Source organism: Balaenoptera ricei, chromosome 7, assembly GCF_028023285.1.
Source record: "Balaenoptera ricei isolate mBalRic1 chromosome 7, mBalRic1.hap2, whole genome shotgun sequence".
Lineage (NCBI taxonomy): Eukaryota > Metazoa > Chordata > Mammalia > Artiodactyla > Balaenopteridae > Balaenoptera > Balaenoptera ricei.
Genome location: NC_082645.1, coordinates 108418102 through 108437540, shown reverse-complemented (window position 1 = coordinate 108437540; position 19439 = coordinate 108418102). Strand labels below are relative to the sequence as shown.

General features: G+C 39.3%; 1 protein-coding gene across 13 annotated transcripts in view; it reads left to right on the top strand.

The window, feature by feature from the left end:
* Nucleotides 1-19439, top strand: part of DOCK10 (dedicator of cytokinesis 10) — a 288822-nt gene that overhangs the window by 214264 nt on the left and 55119 nt on the right. For all 13 annotated transcript variants that reach the window (XR_009504315.1, XR_009504316.1, XM_059928831.1 and 10 more), the window contains 4 exons: nucleotides 2664-2733; nucleotides 6070-6183; nucleotides 10288-10359; nucleotides 15748-15894. Coding sequence is in view for 11 of the 13 variants with exons in the window: in XM_059928831.1 (XP_059784814.1) it covers nucleotides 2664-2733; nucleotides 6070-6183; nucleotides 10288-10359; nucleotides 15748-15894 (403 nt within the window). In the remaining 2 variants the exon portion in view is untranslated. The remainder of the gene's footprint in view (nucleotides 1-2663; nucleotides 2734-6069; nucleotides 6184-10287; nucleotides 10360-15747; nucleotides 15895-19439) is intronic.

The window sequence follows — 19439 nt, the reverse complement described above, 5'->3', positions numbered from 1 at the left end:
GATCCTTTTTGACCCACCTCCTAGAGAAATGGAAATAAAAAGAAAAATAAACAAATGGGACCTAATGAAACTTCAAAGCTTTTGCACAGCAAAGGAAACTATAAACAAGACAAGAAGACAACCCTCAGAATGGGAGAAAATATTTGCAAATGAAGCAACTGACAAAGGATTAACCTCCAAAATTTACAAGCAGCTCATGAACTCAATATCAAAAAAACAAACAACTCAATCCAAAAATGAGCAGAAGACATAAATAGATTGCCAACAAACACATGAAAGGATGCTCAACATCACTAATCATCAGAGAAATGCAAATCAAAACTACAATGAGGTATTACCTCACACCAGTCAGAATGGCCATCATCAAAAAATCTACAAACAATAAATGCTGGAGAGGGTGTGGAGAAAAGGGAACCCTCTTGCACTGTTGGTGGGAATATAAATTGATACAACCACTATGGAGAACAGTATGGAGGTTCCTTAAAAAACTAAAAATAGAACTACCATAGGACCCAGCAATCCCACTACTGGGCATATACCCTGAGAAAACCATAATTCAAAAAGAGTCATGTACCACAATGTTCATTGCAGCTCTATTTACAATAGCCAGGACATGGAAGCAACCTAAGTGTCCATCAACAGATGAATGGATAAAGAAGATGTGGCACATATATACAATGGAATATTACTCAGCCATAAAAAGAAACAAAATTGAGTTATTTGTAGTGAGGTGGAAGGACCTAGAGTCTGTCATACAGAGTGAAGTAAGTCAGAAAGAGAAAAACAAATACCATATGCTAACACATATATATGGAATCTAAAAAAATGGTTATGAAGAACCTAAGGGCAGGACAGGAATAATGATGCAGATGTAGAGAATGGACTTGAGGACACGGGGAGGGGAAGGGTAAGCTAGGATGAAGTGCGAGAGTGGCATGGACATATATATACACTACCAAATGTAAAATAGATAGCTAGTGGGAATCAGCTGCATGGCACAGGGAGATCAGCTCAGTGCTTTGTGACCACCTAGAAGGATGGGATAGGGAGGGTGGGAGGGAGATGCAAGAGGGAGGAGATATGGGGGTATATGTATATGTATAGCTGATTCACTTTGTTATAAAGCAGAAACTAACACACCATTGTAAAGCAATTATACTCGAATAAAGATGTTTAAAAATTTTTTTAAACTTTTTTAATTAAAAATAACATGCCGAATTGTTTTCCAGAATAGCTGTACCATTTCTCTCCCACTGGATCTTATTTTTTTTTTATGCTCAATTTTTCTTCAACTGTTCTCACTTTAAATTTGCCTGTACTATATTCTTTCAACATTACTAATCTATCTGTCTAGTGACTTTGGCAGTTACAATTTCCTCTTTCTAGAGATAGAATTCTTAATTAATTATTGAATCAAATATTCCTAAAGTTCACTTTTTTTTAAATATTAGTCACAGCATTCTGGAAAAAAATTACTCGACATTGAAATGTTTCCAGTACCTTCATAATTCACAGGCATATTATTAGCCTCTTTCAGAATGAGAGTCTTTAGCGTCAGTTTTTTGTTTGTTTGTTTGTTTGTTTGTTTGGCTGTGTTGGGTCTTCATTGCTGCACGCAGACTTTCTCTAGTTGCAGCGAGTGGGGTCTACTCTTCACTGCAGTGTGCAGGCTTCTCATTGTGGTGGCTTCTCTTTTTGTGGAGCATGGGCTCTAGGCACGCGGGCTTCAGTAGTTGTGGCTCGCGGGCTCTAGAATGCAAGCTCAGTAGTCGTAGTGCACAGGCTTAGCTGCTCAATGGCATGCAGGATCTTCCCGGACCAGGGCTCGAACCCGTGTCCCCTGCACTGGCAGGCAGATTCTTAACAACTGTGCCACCAGGGTAGTCCCCTTTAGCGTCATTTTTAAAGTAAAGCTCTGAAGCTCTAGAAAATTAAAGTATCTCTAACAGTTCTACAACCAGGCAGTTCTGGGGCCAGATTAGAAGTCCCCAACTGTGCCTTCAAGTTTTGCCTTTTTCAGCATGAGTATATGCATCTGTGTTGGCAAAACTCCTAAATATTTCAGCAGATAGATATGTTGAAATTCTGGGCTATTCCTAAGCCCTACAGCTGTGGAGTAACTGGAAGTATTAATGTGAAGAAATCAACCCATACCACAACTGCTGCGGGAAACCCTAACCCAGCTAAGAGGGGAAACCCAAAACCCTGCATCTTAAACTAATTAGTTTTTCCAAAAGCATGTATATAACACCTCTAGGTTGGAAGTCAAGCCCTTTTAAAGTGGAACATGATAGTTGGAGGTTAAAGAACTTTTAATAAGGTACTAAAAATGATCCCTTTTCCAAGAAGACAATGTCAGCAAACACATAGACCATAATAGCACATACAACTTGGGCAAAAATGTATCCAGTATGATATTGCAGCCATAATACATTACTTATATCATCGTGTTTAGAGATTTCATGGTTGGAAATGGCTAACGGGTATTGTCGATGTTAAACAGCCAGTATTGAGGGATAAGGGGGGTGGGGAGAGTCTGAAATTGGTTCGTTCATTCATTCAACAATGATTAAGCACCCAGTTTACCAAGCACTGCAGTGACAAACCAAGTGGTATTTTCCTGCCTTCTCCAGAAAGTCCACTGAACAGCATTGCTTTTCCAGGGTTCTGACTGACATCGTGACCAAGTGCCATGAGGAGCAGCTGGACAGCTCCGTTCAGTCCTATATTAAGGTACAAAATTGCCACCTGGGCATTGGTCATATCCCCTTGTGCTGTGTGGCTTTTCTCATTTCCTGTCTGCAACAAGTGGGAAGTTTCCCCCTTTAGCTGGATGGTGCCTACCACAGTCGTATCAGACATTCCCCTTAGCTACTTAGAATTCCTTCTTTTTGCATTGATGGGCTCGATGTATTGTTTCAATGTATAAATGTATAAATAATGTGTACATGTGCAAATGAATATTTATATGGGGAGAGAGAGCAAAGAAAGAGAGGAGAAAACTAAAGTATTGTCCTTTGAAGTCAACATTACAAATAAATGAAATTCCTCTATAAGGAAGATGTTTCCTGTTGGTTTGTTGAATGCGCTATGTTTCTTCTGTAATGTTTTCTTAGCTCTTTTTATTGTTTTCTCAGGCAGTATTTCATTTCCCAGTTACTGTATATTTGTACCTGCTTCTGGTATGTTAAGTCCTTTATCCTCTGGCATGAACCACTAGCCCATCCCATCAGTGTGCACTGCTTCTTCCAGTGGCCTTCGTCAGATGTTCACTTGGATATGTTTATATTCTCATTTTCAGTTGGCCTGTGACTTAATACCAGTGAACTTGTGATGATGTTTGCACATTATAGTTCCAGCCTAAAAGTCATCTTCTTGAGTGAAGAGAAAAAAATCCATCCAGAGATAAATGAAAGTACCTTATATTCCTTTATAATGCATAGAGGACCTAAATTTCAATATTTATGCACAGATTGTATCTTTAAGAGACATAGACCTTTTTATTAAAAGATATATTCCATTAATATATAGATAGACATTTATCCATATATTTTAGATGTCTAGAAAGGTGACTAGAGAAGAATTTGGGGTCTTCTGTGACAGAAATGCTCCTGTAAAAGGAAATAACTAGAAATTTTATTCTGGAGTGAACCCTTCTGAGATACCATCAGTGAGGAATTTTTCTCATTACAGTTTTATATTTACATGTTTTCTACCTGTCAGAAATGTTAGATGTCTTCCCAAATATCTAAGTATGAGTGTGTGCCATTCCTTAACATAGACCATATGCCAAAAATAGTTTCTTCACAGTAATTTCCCTATGGTATAATTTTACCCAATAAGATCTACAATTCAGCTGCAGAAGGCCAGTTCCACCTACAAATGCCTTTTTAGTTTGCTCTCTAAGACAGAGTCATAGCTTAGTTTTATAGGGTATTGAAGACTTTACTGTTCAACAGAAATCATCTATAGAATTTTCATTCTCTCGACACTTACCCCAGTTTTCCATTTCAATTGCCAAAGGGGCTGAGAAGAAAAAAATTCCCCAATCCTTATTACACAAAGTCATCTTTTCAACACACATATTATTTACCTGTTCCAATGGAATCACTGAAAATTGCATTGAGAACCCAATGATGTTGTGGTTATTTTTGTGACAGCCGAGGCTAGTTCCTGATGAGAGCCTTAAATCAGCTCTCAGATGTTATCTGTGATGCTCTTGGAGCATTGTCCTGGAAACACACCCTGGAAAGGTCTTTATTTTTAAGCAGGATGTTTGAAATATCCTGATGAGACCTTTTGATTTTGTAACGTAGGAAGCTGTGTATTTAGTTTGCTTTGAAGTGGTTCAAATCTAGAAATACACCTACGTGGAATTTCAAGCTGATAAAAATTCCTAAAGATATTTTATAACATAATTTCATGTATCTAAAACAAATACAGCCTAATAAATATAACCAACTGGAATTTTACTCTGGAAAGAACATTAAAGTAGCAAATGGAAAACTAGATTCTAGTTAAGGTTAAATAGTTAACTTGGAGCAATCTGCCTCTCTGAACCTCATTTTTCTCCTCTGTGAAGTGAGATGGGGTAGACCAGATGAACATCTAGGTCTATGATTCTGTGACTTGACTCCTGCTGTATGTAGTACATGGCTGACTGGCTGACAGCCTGACCTTGACCAAGGAGTATGATTTTTTTTTTTACCCGTGGTGGAAAAAATTATTTTTTAACATATACATTAAGCCCCATATCTAAGAGTATAATGAAAACTGGTACCAATACGTGCTTTGATGTCCTTGAAAGATGGGATAGCTGATATAATTCAAACCTATTCAGAAGTAATCTAAACACCATTTCAAGTTCAGTGGTGCTAAATGCTGCTAACTCACTCCATCTACAATATCCAAAATGCACACATACACCATGTCTTTTTCAAAAATGTATACCTAAAGTCAATCTAATTAAATGCCATGGTTTACAGCAATTCGTGGGACTGATATGGTCTAGCCAAAATTTTTTAAATTTCAGAGCTAGTCAAAATGCACTTGGGGCTAAATTACTGCACATGGGATTAGATAGTTGATGACATTACCCTCATATGAGTCATAATCCATGAGGGGCAAAATCATACTACTCTTGATTTTAGCTAGTTTCATGCATTTCTCAGCCTTGTTTTTCTCCTTTGGGATGAGCGTGGAGAAGTTAGGCCCCATCAGAATGACTTAGATGTCAATGGGCTCTGAAGTTCAAAGAAATAATTATAGACCCAAATGCAAAGTGCCTCTGCTTTGTTTCTTGCCTGCCTTCATCTTTGACTGTAGTGAAGTCCAAATTTTGAATATTATGAAGAAAAGACCTTCCTTGAGGCAAACCCAACTCATAAGTAAAATATTATCATTCGGAAATAAGCATTTTGTATTTTAAATATACGTGCATGAATTGATACTTAAAATATATGAAGAAATATGGAAAACTAGACCATGACGTGCACTCAGTGGTGAATGCCAACACCAATCTTTTAAGAAAAAAAAGCGAGAAACATTAGTTATCTTACTGATGGCCAATCATTATGAACCTGTTGGTTGCCATGTCTCAGCATGAGATGGCAGTGGACACTGGGCTTGTGGGCAGCTCACCTACTGGCCTCTGGAAGGCGCCTGCTTCCCCACTTGGCTATTTGAGTGGGTGCTCTACCCTTTCAGGATGAAGAAATGCTACCATGCCACCCACCTGTTGCCAGTGGAAGGAAGGAGAAGGGGAAATGTATCCTAAGTAGGTGGGTCAAAGCCCTCCATGTTTCCTTGAACCCTCTAAATTGCTCTCTGATCTTCTTTGTGATTTCTACAAAGAGCATTTCAAGGAGAACTTAGGTGAGCAAGGCTCTACCTGTGCAAAGCCCTCAATAGGAGCAGGTGTGTATTACACTTATCATTGGGCCTTCATTTATTTCATGACAAAATCTGGCATGAGCAGATAATTTTGAGACATGAGTTATTCTTGGAACGTAATTTTTGATGCTTTGCTTTTAAATATTTAACTTTTTTCACTTTTTGGATTTTCTTCAGTTTGTGTTCAAGACCACGGCATGCAAGGAGAGAACTATACATGAGGAACTGGTTAAAAATGTGACTGGTCTTTTGCAATCAAATGACTCCACAACAGTCAAGCATGTCCTGAAGGTAAAGAATTTAAAGACGGTCCTTTCATTGGGATGGCTTACACTCAACCCTGAAGGTGATAGGATTCATTGATTTTTATAGATCGTTTCTCTAATAGTTTCTGGTATAAGCTTCATGTTGAAATGGTAACATATGAACCTATTAAGAAAAAAAGATCCATGTCAAGAGAACAGATCATTTTAACAAGTAGAATGGACTCAAGTTAAGTCCTTTGGCCTGAAGGCAGAATGAATGACTATTAAGAATGACCTAAAACATTCAAAAATGCTAAGTGTACCCAAAATAAAGTTTATTGGGTTTTTAGGCACAGTAAGAGGAAAACTACCAACAAAAGGATTAATGATGTAGTAATGAATATACTGACAGCAGAGAAGAGGCAGAGAAACAGCCACTCTTTGACCCCCAAAAGTTGAAACACATGCATTTGTAGTAATATAAGAAGAGATGGTGAGAAGCTGTTAAAGATGTAACTTATAGACTTGTGAATTTAGTCCCCTGCTAAATTAATTATCTATCATGACTTGACAGATACATGATTGATTAGTAAGTAGCTAGAAGGGGAGGCTGAAGGCTGGGTCAATAAGCGTCAACAGGAGTTCACGAAAATCACATTTTCCTAGGCCAAGCGGTTTGTTTGTTTAAATTTAAATTAGCCGTATGAGTATATTCATTCAGTTTATCCAACAAGTATATTCCAAGTGCCTTCCTTGTGACAAGCACCATCCTCACCATCCTAGGCATTTGGCATGCATTTAGAGAATAGAATAAAGATCTCTGCCCTTGGGAAGCTTACATTCTACTGCGGGATAAAAACAGTAAATGACACACATAGTAGCAAAGTTAATTAAATTGTATGTTTGGAGGTGAGAAGTAGCATAGGAAAAGAAAACGTCGAGCAGGTAAAGGGAATGGGGAGTCCTGAGTATGCAGGCTGAGGTTTGCAGTTTTAAATAGAATGGTCAAGATAGAGCTCGTGGAGAAGGTAATACCTCAGCAAAAAACGTGAAGGAAGTGAGGGAGCTGGAGATGTTTAGGGTAGAACATTAAAGGTAGAGGGGAAAACATACCGTATCTTTTGTCTGACTTATTTCACTAAGCATAATACCCTCCGAGTTCATCCATGATGTCACAAATAGCAAAATTTCATTCACTTATATGTGGGATCTAAAAAGTAAAACAAACAAGTGAATATAACAAAACAGAAACAGACTCACTGATACAGAGAACAAACTAGTGGTTCTGAGGTGGGAGAGGAGTTGGGGGAGGGGACAAATAAGTGAAGGGGATGAACAGGTACAAACTGTTAGGTATAAAATAAGTTACAAGGATGTAATGTATAGTGCAGGGTATATCGCCAATATTTTTATAATAACCTTATATGGAGTACAATCTATAAAAATATTGAATCATTATGTTGTGCACCTAAAACTAATATAATATTGTAAGTCAGCTATATTTCAAAAAAAAAAGGTAGAGGGGAAGACCTGTATAACATTGTAAGGCAGCAGCACACCTAGTGGACATGCCTGAAAGATGGCAGGGAAGCCAATGTGGCTGAAGCCACGTGAGCAAAGAAAAGAGGAGGCAAGATGAAGTCAGAGAGGCAGCGGGAGGTTTGGCAGGTAATGTAAAGCCTGTGGGCCATTGCAAGGGCTTTGGCTTCCACTCAGCGAGAAACTGGGAGCCAACAGAGGACTTTGAGCGGAGGAGTGACTTGAGCTGATCTTGGTTCAAAAGGATTGCTCTGATGGCTGTGTAGAGAATAGACTGTAGTGGGGTGAGAGTGGAGGCGGGGCTGCTGAAGAAGGCTGCCTGCCTAGTAGCATCCATGTTGCTGCAAATGGCGTTATTTCATTCTTTTTAATGGCTGAGTAATATTCCATTGTCTAGATGTACCACATCTTCTTTATCCATTCATCTGTCAATGGACATTTAGGTTGCTTCCATATCTTGGCTATTGTAGACAGTACTGCAATGAACATTGGGGTACATGTATCCTTTTGAACCATGTTCTTCTCTGGATATATGCCAAGGAGTGGGATTGCTGGATCATATGGTAGTTACATTTTTAGTTTTTTAAGGAACCTCCATACTGTTCTCCATAGTGACTGTACCAATTTACAGTCCCACCAACAGTGTAGGAGGGTTCCCTTCTCTCCACACCCTCTCCAGCAGGGTCCTCTGGGGAGAGTCAGTGTTCAGTTAAAAGATAAGGCAAAGGGAATGTTTGGAGGAGAAGTTGCATCTTCAGGAGATTTTATTGGTGATGGACCATGTGTTCCAGACCAAAGGTATGGTGGGTGGGTTTCAGGAGATGAGAAGCAGTGAGATACACAAGGGGATGTGCAGCACCTACGGAGACCAGAGGGCAGGAGAGGAGTGAGGCTTCTTCTGTTATCAGATGTGAACAGAGGCAAGAGGCTCAATGGGATTAGTCCTGGTGGATTCAAGGTAAATAGTGTAGGTGGGGCTGAGTGCTGAGGGATGGAGACTGACAGGTGTCAGTTAAATCAAGAGACAAATGTTAGAACATTTGGCATCGTGGTTAAAAATATTATTTAGGACAAGGTGGGGTGCCTTGTGTTAATGAAATATTCCCAACAACATGAATTTCACTTCCAATATCAAGTTTACTAAGGAATGACCCCCTTTTTAAGCCAGAGCTGCCCCTTTAGAGCTTAAACGTCCTTTCTTCCTCATCTCAGTCAATCTTCCAGCGTTAGAACCCGGTACTCAAAAGTTGTTAACAGCATGGCTGGTATCAGCCTAAAATTGGATATAGTTCAGATGCCCATCCACAGTAGAGCAGATAGGTAAATTGGGATTATATATGTGATGCAGTGACAATAGAGGACCCCCAGCTACCTAGCTCCACATAAGCAAACCTTAGAAAAGAATTTGTTGAATTGAAAAGGCAATCACAAGAGAATACATACAGGATGATTCCGTTTGTTTGAAGTTCAGTGGCAGGCAAAACTGAATATTACTTCGATGTATGATATTGGTAGCAAAATGATTAAGGAAAGCAAGGGAATGATGAGCACAAAATTCAAAATTGTTATCTGTGGTGGAGAGGCTGGGAAGGGAAGAGGCTCAGGGAAGTGTATTCTTTGTAAGTGTACACAATATGTGATATATATTTTTTGTATCTGGGTTAAGCAAGACCCTTAGACCCAAGAAAGAGGGGCCTCCACTCTTGCGTATGCTTTGATCTTCTCCAAATGCACCCCTTCTCATAAGAAAAAGTATGAGAATAGCCAAGAGGAATGCTCCTGGGAGCCCCTACCGCCTCTTCAGGACCTATAAGAATTCCCCAGGAGCCCCTCCCTAAAGGGTTTATAGGTTTATTCCTGGGCATGCTTAGATCTCTTTCCTAAGTCCATTCTTCAGAGGGAAACTCTTGAGTGTAACCCAAGACCCAAGGGGGGAGCAGTGTTTGGTGGGAGAGAGGGACCGGTTTGTGGGCAGCACTTGGATTTGCAGGCTGGACAGTCACCCACGTGCCCCAGGCCCCTCAGTGTAGGACGGAGCCTCAGGTGAGAAGAGGGGGTGGGCCCCACGTTCTGGTACAGCGTTCCAAGTTGTCATGAAGTTATATTTGTCAAGATAGGAGGATCCAACATATTTTATTTAAGACTCTGTTAACTTGACTTTGAACTTTCAGATATTTTCACACGTGGCTTACACTTTCACTCTTGCCTCTATCCCTGGCAATGTTAGGGGTGGGTCTGCTACACCATATTTTAAGATAAAAAAGTTTTACTTAGTTTTGTTTAAGTAAAACAGATAGAACACCCAATGAATAAGTATTTCATAAGACTACTGTCTACTCAGCCATGTCTAGTAAACCAGTATCTTGTTTTAGTTTAAACAGTCTTTGAGATGACTGAGGAACAGATATATCTGGTATTTACTTTTACCATTAGAACTTTGCTAAGGATGACCCTAACATAATGGAGAACATACTATGGCTCTGATGCATTTAATTTCAAAGAATACATTTTAAGATAAAGGTTTTATAAAATCGCAAGTTGTGAAGAATGGAATTATCATTATTTTGCTATAAGATGATAAATTTCTGGTTGTCTTTTCTTTTCCTAACAGCATTCCTGGTTCTTCTTTGCAATTATCCTAAAATCCATGGCACAGCACTTGATTGACACAAATAAAATTCAGGTACGATCATAGGTAATACAATAGCATCCAACAAATGTGAGACATGATTGTGTGTATCAGTACAGGTCCTTCAGAAGCAGATGCCAGGACAAAATTAGAAGTACAAAAATGACTACAAAGGATAAAGGGACAGACAAAAGGACTAGGAAGGTCTGACACCTGTGAAAGGAGATGGCAAAAGAAGGAGGATCGGCTAGAAAGAGGCTTGCAGTGAGGAAGTTGTAGGTGGGCCAATGGGCTGTCTGAGAGCAAAGAATGTTCATGAGAAAAGTCCTGCATCGGGCAGATGGTCTGGCTCTGTTACCTCTGCAAGCTCAGTAATTACTCAGAGCAGCCGGAGAGAGTTTGGCCTTGGCATGAACTCTTGAGTGGGTCCCAAAGGCTTCGTAGTTATTTCATTCATCCCAGTAGACTTTTTCTCAAGGGAGTATCTGAGCTATGCACATCCTTGGCTGCCACCCGTGGTCCACAGTCCACAGCTTACACTACCTTTCACATATGTTTATGAATCTTCTCCTCCACAGTTCCCATGGGCCTCTCCTTCCTGAAAGGAAACTTACAAGAGGGAGGCTAGTGGGGTTAACTGTAGCCCCTGTTACTATAGTTGGTCTCGGAACCCTGTGCAGTTCTCATCACCTCCCTCCTCTACCATCCATTCTAGATTGCCCTCACCCTCAGCCAACAGCTCTGAAGGTCTTGGTGACTTACTGTGTTGTGACCCAAACCCTCATTCCGGAGTGGTCCAGGGTGGTCTCAGCCTCCAGGAGTCATACTCTACTCAGACCATATAGAGTTACAATCGGGTAGGGAGGATCAAGAAGCACCCAAGTGGATTGCCTGAGTTCCATACGTATTTCTCTTGTCCTCACTGTGGGTAAGACTGAGGGGAAACCTCTGACTCTTACCCCTCCCTCACTGGGAGACTAAATCAGAGCAATATTGCATGGGGTGGGAATGGTGGCGAATAGCAATATTGTCTCCATTTACACCCTTGGCTGGGGAGGGGCAGTGTCAGAGGCTTACACTTGACCTTCTCCACCAGGATAGCGCCACAGGTCAAGCATCCAGTGTGTGGTTACTCTAGATGCGGATTATGTCAATACAAATTATACATTTGGACCAGGTAAATGGCTGTTTGGTGGATTTTTGAACCCAGTGGACCCTCTGCTAACAGAACTTTAGGCAGGGCAACTTTATTAATCCTGTGAGTTTCCACTCTAACTGGGTGGGCATGATGGTGTTTTGGTCCCCAGATAGCAGGTAGCAACTCAGATCTTGTGTCCCATAGTTCTTGGAATATATGAATATTCCCCTCCACCTAGTATAGTCACCTGAGGAAAGCCTTTGGAGAAGGACTGGTAGAATCATTACAGTATGTACTTATCAAAGGTCTGCAGGGGGCTTTCTTTAGGGACCCTGCCTCCTCTTCAGCCAGTATGTACCAGATCTGAAAATTGACTGAGATCCAAGAACAGAGAGAGGATTCGTGTCTATTCACTGGAACAAACATCCTCATCTCCTGATTGTCCAGCCTTGCCTCCTTGGAGGACATTAAGCATCGCCATTGTCGGCTGCTGATTGTCTCGTCCCTAGGGCTTCCAACATGTCATTAATCAGCTCTGTAGCTCCCTGAGAGTCAAGCCCCCTTGGCTGCTCTCCAGATTTGCCATTTGTTTTGGTAATCGCAACCCCCTGGCCCCTGGAGATTAGGTGCAATCACATGGCCTGTGTTATATTGATGACCCTCATCCTCATGACTGTTAGCGAGCCAATACTGTGACTGCCTCTCTCACCTGCAGATGGGAGACACCAGTGAACGGTCTTAGGGATGTCGGTCCCCAGTACCTTCCTGATGGCCTTGGTGGATAGTGGGTCTTCTGGGCTCATATTTCCTTTCCTACATGTCCACCTTCGTCTGCTTCTTTACTCCTTCCTCATTCATTTGCCAGGGCAACCTAGGCATTTCCATTCTGCTTAAAATGAGCCATCTCCAGGATTCTAAGAGCCAACTAACAGGGAGTGGTCCATCCCCTGAGGTCTTATTTAAGCCTGTGTCCTGACAAAGTGCCCTCATGTCAATGAATTTGAATTTATCCATTCTTATGTTCTGGCCATCTTGGTCAAACACACTCAACATCCGATCTCAGTGGTACTCCCTGTGTGGCTCCTGCTGGTACATGCTGACTAATTCCTATAACTCCTTGGGGTATACACGCTTCCTTACCTTATTAGGCCCAGCAGGTTCGCAGCTGAGTTAAGCTGGCATTTAATCCCAGTTAATGGCCTGAGCTCCAGGAGAGGAGGAAGGACAGCTCCTGAAGGGTCTGCCTGTCGTCTTGCAGGGAGAGACCTTTGCAGTGTATTCCCACACGGGAGAAGCGCTGACTCTGAATAGAGAAGGATGGGGCACTGAGGATTCAGGGGAGGCTGCCAAGCCACCATCCTCGGGCCATCCATCCACATGCCCCATCCATGCCTCCAGACCTCAGGCCTTTCCAAACATGGCCTTGACATAAGCATAACAGACCTGCCTTGGCTGCACATCTAATCATCTCTGGTGTTCCATAACTCTTAGTTCTTAAGTCCTGTGTTTGCTTTTCAGCTGTGTCTGCCCTTCTACTTCCAGAGATAAGAGCGTCCTGTCCGGGAGGAAGAGAAAATCTAACATGAAGCTAAGAGTGATTCCTATCTCTCTGTTCTTAAGCTATATCAGGAAACCTCACCACTGTAATCCTTGCTCTGCCACTAACATGTTAGATGATTTAAAAAAAAGACACTAAACATCTCAGAGTCTGTTCTCCCATCTGTAAAAAGAACAAATTGGACTAAAATCCTTTCGTTCCCACCAGTATGTATCTGCTAAAATAGATAGGTCACAAAACACCCTTATGGACAGCCTAAGAATAAAGGAACTCATCGTAAACAAGAGTTTATCTTCACTGATTCAAGTTCCCTTTTCATTACCCTCTTCCATAGCAATCACTATACCCAGTTTTCTTCCAGAGGTGCATGACCTTCCAATTTTCTAACCATCTCTATGTATCACAGTACGAGAAGACCAGATACCATCATTTGACTTGAAAGCATTCACAATAAACATCTCCCAAGCTATTTGCATTTTCTTTTCTTATTTTTTAATTGTGAAGTGAATAGCTTTCTTTGCTATTAAAAAAAGCTTCCATCATCAAGGAGATATGAGGAAGTCAGATCCCTAGTCTGGTCCTCTGAAAGGCGGATAACACCTCCCTGTGACCCCTGCTTTCTTGTCCAAGGTGAATTCCTATTTACTAGGAAGTGCTGAATGTCTTCTCAATCCTGAGCTCTAGTAGCCAAAGTTTTCTTGTACTGGCTACACCTTTTGTTTCCCGTCAGCCCCTTGTTCTTAACGAAATTCCCAAACGCCTGAAGTTCAGCCCCTGCACCTGATCCTTGTGACCTCCACCATACCATAGCCCAGGTTCTCCAACGCGTTCCAGCTCTACAGCTTGGGATTCAACCATGCTGTCACCTTACTCCCCCTCCTCCCCTGTCCTGAGACACAAAATCCACCATCCCCAGCTCAGGAATTCTCCCGCCTCAAGCCCTTGGGATAGACTTCCAGAGAGCAATTAAAAATATTACTCATGTGTTTACCAATCAGCATGTCTTTGGGTTAAGAGTGGGAGTAGGCTACAAGGGGAGTTTGAAAGGAAGGCCAAAAAAATGGAGGAACAGAGGGATTATCAAAGTCCAAGATATTACTGTATGTCCCTGTGAAGAAAAAGTTGACATTGATATGTTTAATGTATCTTGGAAGACTAACACAATGAAAAGAGGAAAACTACAAATGTGCTTTGATTACCTAAAAAGTGATTGCTGCTTTCGTAGGTGAATTGTTTACCCTTATTTCCCCAAGGTATATGGAGCAGGATGAAAAATGATGTCTGCAATTAAATCCATTAGGTTTATTTGTTGTTAACTTAATTTGATTTCAACAATAAGCTTTGAATATATACAGAGGGTAACCAAGAAATCCTCAAAATGTCTATACAGTCATGTCCTGGTACAATGGCTTAAAAAAAAGCCAGTCCAAGTCAGCTCCAGCGTCCTACAATTAATCACTGTTTGTTCTATGCAGTTCCTGTAATTTTAGCCTCTGTGGTTTTTATTCTTGCCTCATGGAAGTCTGGGTGCTCAGAATTTTAGAGAATATGGCACTGTCTAACTCTCAATTGTCTGTTTCTGTCTATAGTGAAAATGCGAGTCTAATTTTAAAGCCAACTTGTAAAGATGAATGAATCTTACCTATCTCGTGCAAAGAGGCTGTGTAAATTCACAAAGTAGAGATTGAAATGGGAAAACTCAGCTGCCTGAAACTTTCCCTTTATGTGCAGGAGTTCAAATTGGGGGGGTGGGGCATGGATTCCTGGACTGAGGGCAGTCTTTAGGGGCCTATAGAGTTTTATTCAATGTATGTTATGTAATCTCACAGCCAAATCACTTTTTATCTTGTGGCAAAAGCATCTTGACTGTGAAGTCCCACAGGCATCTGCGGTGGCATATGCTGGGACCATTGAGTTAAGACTAGCTTGTGTAAACCTTCATCTATAAGATAAATAAGATTTGAGCATCTAATGGAAAACATGGTGATTATAGTTGATAACACTGTATTGTGTAATTGAAATTTGCTGAGAGTAGAACTTAAATGTCCTCTCCCCAAAAATATGTATGTGAGCTGATGGATGGCTTAATTAACTAGATGAGGGGTAGAGGATGTAATTCTTTCACAATATGTATGTGTATGAAAGCACCACAGTGTATGCTTTAAATATCTTATAATTTTATATGTCAACTATAACTCAATAAAGCTGAAATAAATGTTTTAAAAAGACCAGCTGGGACTCACTACTTATTAGAGAACATTACAAACCAATATCTGTACTCATTCAGTTATTCATTCACTGATTTCTTATAGCTGTTTATTGGAGGATTCCTAGTTTTAAAAAATCAAAATAATTGATTTTTAAATTAGAGAACTGTGAGTCAAAGAAAATCTAGAATAATATTCATTAAACCATTGAATTGATAGTAGTTATTTCCGGAGAGGGAAAGGAGGGGAATTAAGAGGTTATTTAAAAATGTTACATTTCTACATTGTCTGAATAGTCTGCAATTCATATATGTTATAATTTATAATGAAAAAGTGAAAAATTTATTGGCCAAAATAGAAGGAAACATTAAATAAAAATGATGAAAATCATGACCTTGAAATTAAAAGGGCTTCTATTTTATTATTGCTTTCAAGTTTTCAAAAAGACTTTTTGTTTGTAGTAAGGCTTACAGTTTATGTTTTCCAGACTTAGTATTTCATGGGTCACATTATAAAGAAATGATCCATTCTTTCCTTAGCTTTCTCGGCCTCAAAGATTTCCTGAATCTTACCAAAATGAACTGGACAATCTTGTCATGAGCCTAGCCGACCACATGATTTGGAAAAACAAAGATGCACTTGAAGAAACAAGAAGGGCAAACCACAGCGTTGCCAGATTTCTTAAGGTACAATTATACAAGATCACAGTTCTATTCAAGCCTCCGTGATAGTGGGTGTGAGATACTCTAAATGTTAATTTAAGTCACAGTTTCATTTATGATGAAAAGTCAAGACTACCAGGATTAGATGAATACTTTCATCTGTACATCTTTCTTGCTTGAAATACTTTTTGATATTTTTTCCAATTTGCAGTCATACAGAACAAAAACCAAGGTTAAAGAAAAGTATCTACTTGAGTGTTGCCAAATGTAGTACTTCTAAATACTTTTAAAGAGAAAAATGAGATTTTTAAAGATGCTGCACTGTGACAATATTATTCTCTTGGGCTTTTCTGCCCTTGAAGTGATGTTTTGGATTGGTTACGGCTCTAACAGTGATGCCAAATAGCCACTTTGGGAAAATTTTGGGGAATTTAGCATTTTTGTTATATTACCTCTAGGCTCTTTTTACATGATGAAAATATTGTGCATTAATCGCATGAAAGGAAAATTATCAGTTAAAGTATTGAGCAACATAACGTGAATATACATATACATATATATATATACACATACATATATTTAGCATCATTTCTTCGAATTACAGGCATTTCTATTGAATTGAGAAGAAAAATGTGCTTAGTCCAAGAAAAGCTAATGTAGAATGATGGTGTATCATTTAACAGATAACACATTCAACCAGAAAGATACTGTTTTTCTTCTATTCCTTCTTTTGCCCAACTATTGACTATTGATGAAGCCACTTCACTTGTTTCTTTGTGGTAGACACCAGAACATACTGGATAGGTGTGGGAATTTATAAATAAATACTACTAACATAAAGTTAAGAGACTATGGAGGTAGATGGAAAATTAGCTTAACTTGTCTTTGGTGAGTTTTAATTCAGTCTAATTTCTTTTTTAATGTGTTAAATGCAGTTTCAAATTACATACCATGTTTGTTCTCATCTTGTATTTCTTTTTCTTCACTGTTTTGTCTCTTATTTTTGCTTTTTTTCTTGCTTCAGAAAGAGAAAGGGATGGTCAGAGTTGAGGAGGAAAAGAGAAAGAGAAAAAAAGGAGAAAAAAATTACTCTCGTTTTCTACCACGTTTTTAAGACCTATGAGAATAAAGTTTATTACTATGCTAGTAGTTTATTTGAAGTGCTTGATGGAAAAGAAAATTTGGGAAAAAAATGGCATACTGTCCAATTTGTAAGCAAATTACATTTAAGAAATATCTGCAATATTCTTCCCAAAATTCCAAAAAAAAATGTTGCATAAGCAAGTCTCTTAAAAAGGGAAAAGACCCCTTATCCACCCTTTTTGGCTTAAATGCTCTGTACTTATTAGAATAAATATATGTTTTCCGTGGAGCTCATTTATGCAAAAGTTGCTTCTGGTGGTACATAAACTAATGTCTAACATGAATGTCCAAGATGAAAAAAGGCACAAAGTATAAAGCTAATGGTGATACCAGTGGTTGTGAAATCTGTGGGTAAAAAGCATGGATTGACAATAGATAAAACAAATATAGTCTATAAGATATGTGGATCCATGTACCACCAACTGAAAGCAATACTTATATGTGAAGTTTATAAATGAAAACATTAGTTTAATATATTGTACATTATAAAAGCCCATCGTACAAGCATTGTTTTAAAATTGTAGTTTTGATGGCATTTATTTGACACAGAAAGCTTAAAAAAAACTTTCTGTAAAATTTATTGGATGAATCGTTTGAACTAAGAGAGGAAAAGGGAAAGGGAGAGAAAGTGATTTTCTTATGTAAAATTGAATATAGTCATTTGGCACAATGCCTATGAATTGATGAACTTTGAGCGTTCAGCTCTTCAACATTGCCCACTGTTGGCATTATAAATCTTCTGTATTCCCAGAAATCTGATAACAGTTATTTGCTCAGCTGAGGCTTCGGATGACTTTTACCTGTTTTGGTTATTGAGTTCTACATTAGTAATCAAATACCGTAAATTAGTTGTCATTGGAATTTAACAATTGAAATATAATTGTAACACCATGGTTGTACCAAGATTGTTTTCCAAGAGTGGAGAGAACGGTACCTCTGGGGTGGCCATAGGAAAATGTCCTAGGTGAGAATGTGCCCTCTTTTACATCATGTAATGATGGAAAGTAGTGTTTTTGTATCACTTATGCCAGAAACCTTGTCGATTTCTCTGACCTCTCCTGGAAGAAGATAGCATGTGAATGGATCCATGGCTACCTATGTAGCTTCTGTAATTTTTCTTTTCACTGCCAGTCTGGGTCACAACTCTGACTTACCTGAGCGTACCTGTCTAGATACTCTTCTCATGCAAACATAATACCAAGGAGGTGGCAAAGGAAAGTTCATTCTGATTTTAATTTTCCTTCTCAGACAGCCATATCTTTTTACCCCCTCGTCTGACTAATCTCTACTTTATTTAAATTAGCTTTTGGAAATCATCTAATATAAAAAACAGACTTTGGTAGCAAATTATGTTTAAAGAAACATCTGTGATAGTTCTAATTATGAAAAAAAAAAGATGGATAAGCAAGTCAGTGAAAAGGGAAAGTCTTCATATCTACTCTATTTTACTTAAATGTTCTGTGTTTGTGAAATAAATAAATGTTTTCTAGAAACTTCATCTATACAAAAGTTGCTGTGGGTGTTACATAAGCTAATACCTAGCACAGGGGCAAAGGAAAGGAAATGATGGGCCCAGAGGTTTTGTAAAATATACAGGGAAAGGCACTCAGGTGGTGTGTTTTGCAATTTGGGATTTCATTACTCATCACTGAACCATCTATAGAGTAAAACTGTGACTTTCACAGTTGATGAGACAAAATAAACATTTTTTCATTACAACAGCCATATATACAAAAATATATTTTTGCATGTAATTTAGAATATTTGGCTTTTAGCTTACTAAGCCAAACTGAGAAAAAGCCTGACAGGGTATAAGTTATCCTTTATATCAAGAATCTGCAAAATTGTTTTCTATAAAGGGTCAAATATTAAATATTTTTAGTTCTGCAGGACATACAGTCTCTGTGACAACTACCCAACTCTGCAACTGTAACACAGAAACAACCATAGACCATTCACCATAGACAATATATAAACAAATGGGTGTAGCTGTGTCAGTAAAACTTTCTTTAGAAAAACAGACAGTGTGCCACTTTTGGCTCATGGGCCATAGTTTACCAAAACCTGTTATAAATTATTTTCTACTCATATAGAAGGTTAATATAAATTATTTTAAAATAAAAGCAGAGAGGTCCCTCCACCCCTCAGCAATGAGCAGAAGAGCCTCTTCGCCTGGGGTTAAGAAGGTGCTGGGATGGACCAGACACAGGGGACTGGTGACAGGAGAGACACATTTGATGAAGCTTGATCTGCAGGAGGGCTCTCTGCAGGAAGAAGGCTGATTCCGCTGGCTTTGTACCTTAGGAATGACCCCTCCTTTTCCCTCACTGTCCCTTAGAAAGAGAATGACAAGTTTACCACAAAGAAAGTCTTCTTAAATCTCAAGAAACTCTTAAGTGAGTTTTCCTAGATCCCCAGGGTAGGCA